We start from the raw sequence: 11,183 nt of genomic DNA, 5'->3' as shown, positions 1-11,183 counted from the left end.
CAAGTTCAAAAGTTTTTTCAGTAGGCTGTGATATTTAAAGTACACCCCAGTTGGTTATGAAATCTATGCTTCAGCCTTTCATTTTAGTCACTCTCTGTCTTTTGATTTTTAAAAATATTCTATTTAAGGTGGGTTTCATATCCTCCAATGCTTGCTTGAGTAAAATTAAATTTGTTTGGAGTGTTGACTTCCAGTCTTTTTCTCCTTCATGGTTGTTTAATATGTATGCACTTTTGTTTCCTCATCTATTTTTTTTTACAGCATTTTGTATGGAAATCCCTTCATTCTGCTCATGTGTATGATATTGGGTTTTTTTGACAAGATTCCTAGTTTAATAATGTGAATTTTTGTTAGTGTGGCAAAGTCCAGATCCTTTTTATTTTGTTTGTTTGTTTTGGTGATGAAGGGAGAAGCCCTGAGTGCTCTGATTTTGCGGTTCTCTTATGTCTTGCAAGATCCTTAATTTTCCCCTTTTGTTTATTTTCTCTGTCATTACCCAAGCGCCAACGGATGCTTCTCCCTAACTCTTTGCCTTTATTCTTCCGTAAGAGTTATATCTTTCAAAGACTGCACTTTAAATCATCCCTGTCCCTTCATAAGCTCTGATTTTGGAGTACCTTCCCTGTAGTCTGGGCTCTCATATTCTAGGACACCTTTCTGATATTTTTAGATTTATTCTGGGCTTAGTCATTCTGCTGTAGTTTTAGATCAGCTTTCATCCCTTTTCCATCTTCTTTCCTCTCTCTTGGAAGCTTTTCTTGGTCTGTCTTTTTGCTTTCCACAAAGCCTAGTAATGGGGGTATGACAAATCTTATGCCAGGATTTATGATTTTTCTTGTTTTACTCACAATTCTTTTGAATTTTTGGCCTTTTCCATTTTAAAGTAATGATGAGGGTGTGGCTTTTGTGTAGATGTACATTTTCCTTCTTATTGGTTTGTATCCTTTTGGGAGAAAATATTTTTTTAACATCTTTATTAGATTAAAATTGCTTTACAATGGTGTGTCAGTTTCTGCGTTATAACAAAGTGAATCAGTTATACATACACATATGTCCCCATATCTCTTCCCTCTTGCATCTCCCTCCCTCCCACCCTCCCTATCCCACACCTCTAGGCAGTCACAAAACACCGTGCTGATCTCCCTGTGCTATGTGGCTGCTTCCCACTAGCCATCTATTTTACGTTTGGTAGTGTATATATGTCCATGCCACTCTCTCACTTTGTCACAGCTCACCCTTCCCCCCCCCCCGTATCCTCAACTCCAGCCTCTAGTAGGTCTGCATCTTTATTCCCGTCTTACCCCTAGGTTCTCCCGACCATTTTCTTTCTTTTTCCTTTTTCTTTTTAATTTTTTTTCTTTTCTTTTTTTTTTTTTTTTGGTGGCATAAAATAGTAGAAATTTATTCTTCTGGAGTTCGGGAAGCCAAGTCTGAAATCAATATCACTGAGCTGAAATCAAGGTGTGGGCAGGGCTGTCTCCTTCTGGAGGCTCCAGGAGAGAATCCATTCTTGCGTCTTCCAGCCTCTTGTGGCTGCCAGCATCCTTTGGCTTGTGGTCACATCACTCCAACCTCTTCCTGTATGGTCACATTGCCATTTCCTTTTCTGTGTGTGTCAAATCTCGTTCTGCCCCTCTTTATTTCTTTATTTGTTTGTTTGTTTATTTTACCATATTTATTGGAGTATAATTGCTTTACGATTGCATGTTAGTTTCTGCTTTATAACAAAGTGAATCAGTTATACATATACGTATGTTCCCATATCTCTTCCCTCTTGCATCTCCCTCCCTCCCACCCGCCCTATCCAATCCCTCCAGTGGGTCACAGACCACCTAGCTGATCTCCCTGTGCTATGTGGCTGCTTCCCACTAGCTATCTATTTTAGGTTTGGTAGAGTATATATGTCCATGCCATTCTCTCACTTTGTCACAGCTTACACTTCCCCCTCCCCATATCCTCAACTCCATGCTCTCGTAGGTCTGTGTCTTTATTCCCATCTTACCCATAGGTACTTCATGACCTTTTTTTTTTGTTTCTTAGATTCCATTTATATGTGTTAGCATACGGTGTTTATTTTTCTCTTTCTGACTTACTTCACTCTCTATGTGAGACTCTAGGTCCATCCACCTCACTACAAATAACTCAGTTTCGTTCCTTTTTATGGCTGAGTAATATTCCATTGTATATATGTGCCACATCTTCTTTATCCATTCATCTGTTGATGGACACTTAGGTTGCTTTGACATCCTGGCTATTGTAAATAGAGCTGCAGTGAACATTTTGGTACACGACTCTTTTTGAATTATGATTTTCTCAGGGTATATGCCCAGTAGTGGGATTGCTGGGTCGTATGGTAGTTCGATTTTTAGTTTTTTAAGGAACTCCCATACTGTTCTCCATAGTGGCTGTATAATTGTATATTCTCACCAATAGTGCAAGAGTGTTCCATTTTCTCCACACCCTCTCCAGCATTTATTGTTTGTAGATTTTTTGATGATGGCTATTCTGACCGGTGTGAGATGATATCTCATTGTAGTTTTGATTTGCATTTCTCTAATGATTAATGATGTTGAGCATTGTTTCATGTGTTTGTTGGCAATCTGTATATGTTCTTTAGGAAAATGTCTATTTAGGTCTCCTGCCCACTTTTGCATTGGATTGTTTTTTTTTTCTTATTGAGCTGCATGAGCTGCTTGTAAATTTTGGAGATTAATCCTTTGTTAGTTGCTTCATTTGCAAATATTTTCTCCCATCCTGAGGGTTCTGTTTTCATCTTGTTTATGGTTTCCTTAGATGTGCAAAATCTTTTAAGTATCATTAGGTCCCACTTGCTTATTTTGTTTTTATTTCCATTTCTCTAGGAGGTGGGTCAAAAAGGATCTTGCTGTGATTTATGTCATAGAGCGTTCTGCCTGTTTTCCTGCAAGGCTTTTATAGTGTCTGGCCTTACATTTAAGTCTTTAATCCATATTGAGTTTATTTTTGTGTATGGTGTTAGGGAGTGTTCTAATTTCATACTTTTACATGTACCTGTCCAGTTTCCCCAGCACCACTTATTGAAGAGGCTATCCTTCTCCACTATACATTCCTGCGCCCTTTATCAATGATAAGGTGACCATATGTGCGTGGGTTTATCTCTGGGCTTTCTATCCTGTTCCATTGATCTATATTTCTGTTTTTGTGCCAGTACCATACAGTCTTCATTACTGTAGCTTTGTAGTATAGTCTGAAGTCAGGGAGCCTGATTCCTCCAGCTCCACTTATGGTTCTGAAGATTGCTTTGGCTATTCAGTGTCTTTTGTGTTTCCATATATATTGTGAATTTTTTGGTTTTAATTCTGTGAAAAATGCCAGTGTTAGTTTGATAGGGGTTGCATTGAATCTGTAGATTGCTTTGGGTAGTAGAATCATTTTCACAATGTTGATTCTTCCAATCCAACAACATGGTATAACTCTCCATCTATTCGTATCATCTTTAATTTCTTTCATCAGTGTCTTATAATTTTCTGCATACAGGTCTTTTGTCTCCTTAGGTAGGTTTATTCCTAGATATTTTATTTTTTGTGGCAATGGTAAATAGGAGTGTTTCGTTAATTTCTCTTTCAGATTTTTCATCATTAGTGTATAAGAATGCAAGAGATTACTGTGCATTCATTTTGTATCCTGCTACTTAACCAAATTCATTGATTAGCTCTAGTAGTTTTCTGGTAGCATCTTTAGGATCCTCTATGTATAGTATCATGTCCTCTGCAAACAGTGACAGTTTTACTTCTTGTTTTCCAATTTGGATTCCTTTTATTTCTTTTTCTTCTCTGATTGCTATGGCTAAAACTTCCAAAACTATGTTGACTAATAGTGGTGTGAGTGGGCAACCTTGTCTTGTTCCTGATCTTAGTGGAAATGCTTTCAGCTTTTCACCATTGAGGTGGATGTTGGCTGTGGATTTGTCATATATGGCCTTTATTATGTTGAGGAAGGATCCCTCTATTCCTACATTCTGGAGGGTTTTTATCAAAAATGGGTGTTGAATTTTGTTGAAAGCTTTCTCTGCATCTATTGAGATGATCATATGGGGTTTCTCCTTCTGTTTTTTAATATGGTGTATCACATTGATTAATTGGCATATACTGAAGAATCCTTGCATTCCTGAGATAAACCCCACTTGGTCATAATGTGTGATCCTTTTAATGTGCTGTTGGATTCTGTTTGCTAGGATTTTTTTGAGGATTTTTCATCTATGTTCATCAGTGATATTGGCCTGTAGTTTTCTTTCTTTGTGACATCTTTGTCTGGTTATAGTATCAGAGTGATGGTGGCCTCGTAGAATGAGTGTGGGAGTGTTCCTCCCGCTGCTATATTTTGGACGAGTTTGAGAAGGATAGGTGTTAGCTCTTCTCTAAAATTTTGATAGAATTCGCCTGTGAAGCCATTTGGTCCTGGGCTTTTTTTGCTGGAAGATTTTTAATCACAGTTTCAATTTCAGTGCTTGTGATTGGGCTGTTCATATTTTCTATTTCTTAGTGGTTCAGTTTCGGAAGGCTGTGCATTTCTAAGAATTTGTCCATTTCTTCCAGGTTGTCCATTTTTTTGGCATAGAGTTGCTTGTAGTAATCTCTGATGATCCTTTGTATTTCTGCATTGTCAGTTGTTACTTCTCCTTTTTCATTTCTAATTCTATTGATTTGAGTCTTCTTCCATTTTTTCGTGATGAGTCTGGCTAAAGTTTTATTAATTTTGTTTATCTTCTCAAAAACCAGCTTTTAGTTTTATTGATCTTTGCTATCGTTTCCTGCATTTCTTTTTCATTTATTTTTGATCTGATCTTTATGATTTCTTTCCTTCTGCTAAGTGTGGGGTTTTTTTCCTTTCTCTAATTGCTTTATGTGTAAGGTTAGGCTGTTTATTTGAGATGTTTCTTGATTCTTGAGGTAGGATTGTACTGCTATAAGCTTCCCTCCTAGAACTGCTTATGCGGCATCCCATAGGTTTGGGTCTTCATGTTTTCATTGTCATTTGTTTGTAGCTATTTTTTGACTTCCTCTTTGATTTCTTCAGTGATCTCTTGGTTATTTAGTAGTGTATTGTTTAGCCTCCATGTGTTTGTATTTCTTCCAGACTTTTTTCTGTAATTGATATCTAGTCTCATAGCATTGTGTTCAGAAAAGATACTTGTATGATTTTAAATTTCTTCAATTTACCAAGGCTTCATTTGTGACCCCAGATATGATCTGTCCTGGAGAATGTTCCATGAGCACTTGAGAAGAATGTGTATTCTGTTGTTTTTGGATGGGATGTCCTATAAATATCAGTTAAGTCCATCTTGTTTAAAGCTTGTGTTTCCTTATTTATTTTCATTTTGGATGATCTGTCCATTGGTGAAAGTGGGGTGTTAATGTCCCCTACTATGATTGTGTTACTGTTGATTTCCCCTTTTATGGCTGTTAGTATTTGCCTTATGTAGTTAGGTGTTCCTATGTTGGGTGCGTAAATATTTAGAATTGTTATATCTTCTTCTTGGATTGATCCCTTGATCATTATGTAGTGTCCTTCTTTGTCTCTTGTAATGGTCTTTGTTTTAAAGTCTATTTTGTCTGATATGAGAATTGCTACTCCAGCTTTCTTTTGATTTGCATTTGCATGGAATATCTTTTTCCATCCCCTCACTTTCAGTCTGTATGTGTCTCTAGGTCTGAAGTGGGTCTCTTGTAGACAGCATATATATGGGTCTTCCTTTTACATCCATTCATCCAAACTATGTCTTTTGGTTGGAGCATTTAATCCATTTACATTTAAGGTAATTATCGATATGTATGTTCCTGTTACCATTTTGTTAAATGTTTTGGTTTTTATTATTGTAGGTCTTTTACTTCTCTTCTGTGTCTTACCTAGAGAAGTTCCCTTAGCATTTGTTGTAAAGCTGGTTTGGTGGTGCTGAATTCTCTTAGCTTTTGCTTGTCTGTAAAACTTTTAATTTCTCCTTCAAATCTGAATGAGATCCTTGTTGGTTAGAGTAATCTTGGTTGTAGGTTTTTCTCTTTCATCACTTTAAATATGTCCTGCCACTCCCTTCTGGCTTGCAGAGTTTCTGCTGGAAGGTCATCTGTTTATCTTATGGGGATTCCCTGATGTGTTCCTTGTCGTTTTTCCCTTGCTGCTTTTAATATTTGTTCTTTGTGTTTAAACTTTGATAGTTTGATTAATATGTGTCTTTGCGTGTTTCTCCTTGGATTTATCCTGTATGGGACTCTCTGTGCTTCCTGGACTTGATTAACTATTTCCTCGCATCCTCCTCTGGAGCTCCTTTAAGCAGAGCTCTTAATCCCCTCTCCTGGCACACCAGGAAACAAAGAGGCAAGAAAAAGTCTCTTGTCTCTTTGGCAGCTCCAGACTTTTTACTGGAGTCCCTCTCAGCTAGCCGTGGTGCAGTATCCCCCTTCAGGCTGTGTTCATGCAGCCACCCCCAGTCCTCTCCCTGGGATCTGACCTCCGAAGCCCAAGCCTCAGCTACCAGCCACCACCCGCCCCGGCGGGTGAGCAGAGAAGCCTCTCGGACTGGTGAGTGGTGGTCGGCACCGATCCCCTGTGCGGGAATCTCTTCGCTTTGCCCTCTGCACCCCGGTTGCTGTACTCTCCTCCGTGGCTCCGAAGCTCTCACCCTCGCCACCAGCAGTCTCCTCTCACGAAGGGGGTTCCTAGTATGTGGAGACCTTTCCTCCTTCACAGCTCCCTCCCACTGATGCAGGTTCCATCCCTATTCTGTTGTCTTTGTTCTTCCTGTTTTTTTTTTTTTTACCCTACCCAGGTCCGTGGGGAGTTTCTTGCCTTTTGGGAGGTCTGAGGATTTCTGCCAGCATTCCGTAGGTGTTCTGTAGGAGTTCCACATGTAGATATATTTCTGATGTATTTGTGGGCGGGAAGGTGATCTCCACGCCGTACTCTTCTGCCATCTTGAAGCTCCTCAGGAGGAAATAATTTCAGGAAGGCAGCTTGGTGGTCAGCATTGTCTTCTGCTAACTTACCTCTGATTTCTAATGGCATTTTTATCTCATGTAAGTGTGTGTGTGTGTGTGTGCGTGCACATGTTTGTACACATATATAATTAAATATACACACAAGTCCATTTTCATTCTATTCCTATAGTAGAGGTCACTTGAATTGGCCCTATGATTCACCACATACTTATTCAATAAGTATTTTGTCCAGAGCTAACCCTGGAAGCAAACAAGTGACTCTAGATATCTTCTCAGGATTTCTAAATATTCTCCACTCTGAAGCAGGTGTTTGAAGATGGACCAAAAGACCACAGTCACCCTCCTTGAGCTTGCTGCAAAGAGTCTGCTGAATAATGAGCCTGCAGCTATCCATGCCCTGGACGAAATCCCAAGAGACCTCTTTGTTCCATTGTTCAACGCTGCCTTCTTGGGTGGGCATAAGACGATACTAAAGGCAATGGTGAGGGTTTGGCCTTTTCGCTGTCTCCATATTGGGTCATTGAACACAAGGGAGTCATACTATGACATCTTGGAAGCCATGATTGATGGTCTGCAGATGCTCCCTGCCAAGAACTCTTCCTCTTGGTAAGACTATGAGTAGTAGAGACACAGGGAGTCAGCAGGAGGGTATGCTGTAGCCTGGGGCAAGGGAATACCTAACCGTCTCCCAACAGTAGCCAATGGTGAACACTGCAGTCTTTGCAGAGCTGTCGGTCAGCACTTGGGGTCACCTTCGGGACTCTATTGCCTTATACAGTTGATTATAGAATAGAGGTGCTTGAGGATACTATGAATGGATTTGAGTGTGATTACACACAAGTGGAATATGGGCATTGAGACAGGGAAAGCCTGGAGGTGAAGGAGGGGGTGGAGAAAGAATGAAAGACGCTGCATTTGTGTGGAAAGAACATCTTGGTGAATGGCAATGAAGCGCAAACCAGGGTTAAAGTGCTCCGCCCCTGCTTCTCATCATTGATCTTGCTGGGTTATATTAAAATCAGCTATCTCTCATGTGTTCTGTCTCTTCCTTTCCTTCCAGGGGGCCCAGACTGAGGATCCTAGATTTAAGGCGTGACCCGGACTGTAAGACAATATGCTCTGAGATTGGGACCGCATTCCCTTTCTGTTTTAAGTCATGCCTTTACTCTCAGCACTCTATCCTTAAGATAGAAGAAGCTCAGCATAGTGTCATGTGCCTCGGGATTGGTAATTCTGGGTCTGAGACTCAGTCAGCTCAGGAACCCATGGAATTACTAGTGGATATTTCCCTCAATAGTACCTTGAGAACAGAGCAATTCCTCTCTTTCCTTTGTAGTAAAATTCAGCAGAACTTTGGGTCCTTGCACGTCTGCTGCAGAAATTTGCAAATCGATAGAATGTCTGGCCACAGAAGTATCCTGCAGTTTCTTGATCTGGGGTGCATTGATCACCTGGAAATGGATCAGGCTAATCTGAGTGAAGTCGTCACCCTTTTAGCTCGGGTGATCCACCTTTACAGCCTTACTCTGTACAACATGCCCTTTAAATATTTTGAGAGAAGGAACTTCAGATCTTTTCTCCTCTGCCTTGGGCGGCTGGACAATCTCCAGGAGCTCAGCTTATCTTTCTTCTGCCTCACAAATCAGCTGTACAAACTGCTCAGGTGAGGGGGTGGGTAGGAACCTGGGTTCCCCGAACACCTCATTGTTAAGACAGAAGAGACCATGCTTGGATCTTCCTAAGCTCCTTGTAACCCATTTCTCTTTTTGCCTCAGTGTAGGCACTGCTGGGAGTTTGAACCTAGCCGGGGGAGAGAGGGGTACCTTATGGTGAGCAGCAGATGAGGTTAGAAAAGGAAGCTGTGCTCATACATTCATTCATTCATTCAGTGACCGTGGGAAGACACTATAATAAGTCTGTAAATATATTGGTGAAAAAGACTCAGTCCTTCTCTTATTGGACTTTCCAGCTCTCTGGAGAGGAAGGGGAGGCATTCAGATGGAGAAACATTAAGCTATAGGACTAATGCACATGCCCATGGATGGGCCCCAATAGTTAACACTGCCAGATAATTTTGCTCCTGTATTTCCCCCAAGCCTTAGACCCTGAATGGAGAGCTTGTCATCTGGGAACTAGTCAAAGGAAACCCTCAGTTGGCTGCTTTCCCAGACCCATCCTCGCCAAATAAGTGAATCAGATGCAACACTGATTATGTCATATATACTAAGTGCATGCAATTCCTTCACTTAATCTTTCCCGCAGTTCTTTATAATAATTACTACTGTGCACGTTTTCAAGATTAAATCCCTGTACCTCAGAGTTGTAAAGTAACTTTCTCAGGGTCACAGATCTATAAAGTCTGATCCCAAAGTCCACAATGTTAACCACCTGTTGCAAACCGTGAACACAGTACTTTATTCTAGAGCCTTAGGTACCTATAATTTGGGGCTCATTGCCCTCATTCTTCTGAAATAACCTTATGTTTTTCTCTCTATAGAGTTGTGCCACGTCAGTTGGATACACTGTATCTACATTACTGTAGCCTTTCTAACAGAGATGTCACTGTCCTGTCCGAGAGCTCTCAGGCCACCCACCTAAGGGTACTGAGTCTCAGTAACAACCATTTCTTCTCCGAAGTTTATGAGCCCCTCCAGACTCTGTTGGAGAAGGTCTCAAGCACCTTGCAACATCTGGAGATAGACAATTGTATGATAACTGATTCTACTCTCTCTGCCGTCCTCCCAGCCCTGAGCCACTGTACCCACCTCAATTTCCTTAGCTTTGCCTTCAATCCCATTACGATGCTTGTGCTCAAGAGCCTTCTGCAGCACTTGACATCCTTGATGAAGCTGAAGTATGTGATTTATCCTGTCCCTCTCCATTGCTACGAGGAAGGGAATTTTCATGACAGTTTGGACCGACAGAAACTTGCTGAAGTTCAGGCTCAGTTGGAGGCGATGCTGCACGGGGCACAGCGGGACGACATGAAATGGGTCACTTGTGATTTCCACAGTACAAGGAGGAGTTTCAACACTGATGTGTGGCCATGAAAGCGTTCACTTTTTTTTTTTTTTTTTTTTTTGCCTGAAACCCAAGTTTGTAGAGACACATATGTAAAGTTCTACTATTCTACGAAACTGGGGTTCGGAACACTGGATAGGTAACCTGATCTCTATAAAAGAGGAACTTTAAAAAGGAAATAGAGGAATTTGAAAGGTCCACTGGGTCTCTTGACTGCCCTCTACATCTTCTGGTTACTAACCACAGTGTTGGGTATGTGACATAAGCTGACCCAGTCATGGTACATCATTTCCTTATCCACACTGATTGGTTCACTTATCCATTTATGGGCACTTGACACAAGTCAGATCAATTGAAACTCTTCCTAGAGGTGGTAGTTGTTGATTAATTTAACCCTCTAGGGACCTGCAAACTTCTTGTGTTTCTGATTACCTCAGGTGTCTTATGAGAAACCATATGCAACAAAGGAAACAAAGAAACTATGCCCACTACCTACTTGGTATCCTCATCATCATACTGCTGCCTGATTTCCCAGGTCTCAGATCCCTGGCTCAGTTATTCCTTATTCCACACACATTCACCAAGTATCTGTTATGATTTAGGTACTTTTCCAGGTGCTAAGAAAGATAAAGTCCCCGATCTCACTCAGAGTGTAGACATTCCTACGATTTATCAGTTTCTCTAGTCTTTCTTAGAGGACTTGGGAAATTATTTATTCCCTCACAACACAGTATTTTTTTCACTTTTTACCCTTACATAGTCTGCTCAAATGATATTGGCCTTTTTACCCTGTTGGATAGCTGCTCAGGCCTCAGGTCATGGCTTAAATGTTACCTCCTCAGATAGGTTTTCTCTTACTTCCCCATTTAAGTAGATTTATTCTTCTGCTGCTTTTTCTTAAGGTACCATGTGTATTTCCTTCATGGTACACATTGTTGCATATGTGTTTGCTCCCTGTGCTCTTCCACTACAGTTGCACTGCTCAGTATGGTGCACACTAACCATATGTGGCTTCTGAATTCTAGAAATTTGTCTACTCTCATATGTGATGTACCCTAGGTGTTGAATGCACACTGTGTATCCAAGAGTTAGCAAGAAACTAAGGATGTAGAATAACTAATTGCTAATTTACATGTATTGTTTACATGTTGAAATGATAACATACTGCATATCAAAGACAGTAAAGATAAA

The 11,183-nt window shown here is 40.5% G+C and overlaps 1 protein-coding gene across 1 annotated transcript; it reads left to right on the top strand.

Annotated features, from left to right (window-relative positions):
- Window positions 1-7,287: 7,287 nt before the first annotated feature.
- On the top strand, window positions 7,288-10,021 carry LOC307069752 (melanoma antigen preferentially expressed in tumors-like; the record flags this gene model as incomplete). The annotated part of the gene is made up of 3 exons (XM_079728078.1): window positions 7,288-7,577; window positions 8,032-8,634; window positions 9,469-10,021. 3 exons carry the CDS (start codon window positions 7,288-7,290, stop codon window positions 10,019-10,021), a joined length of 1,446 nt encoding a protein of 481 aa, XP_079584204.1.
- Window positions 10,022-11,183: the final 1,162 nt, after the last annotated feature.

Source organism: Hyperoodon ampullatus, assembly GCF_949752795.1.
Source record: "Hyperoodon ampullatus genome assembly, chromosome: X".
Classification (NCBI taxonomy): domain Eukaryota; kingdom Metazoa; phylum Chordata; class Mammalia; order Artiodactyla; family Ziphiidae; genus Hyperoodon; species Hyperoodon ampullatus.
The sequence above is the reverse complement of the archived record's forward strand: the minus strand, read 5'-3'. Positions and strand labels throughout refer to the sequence as shown.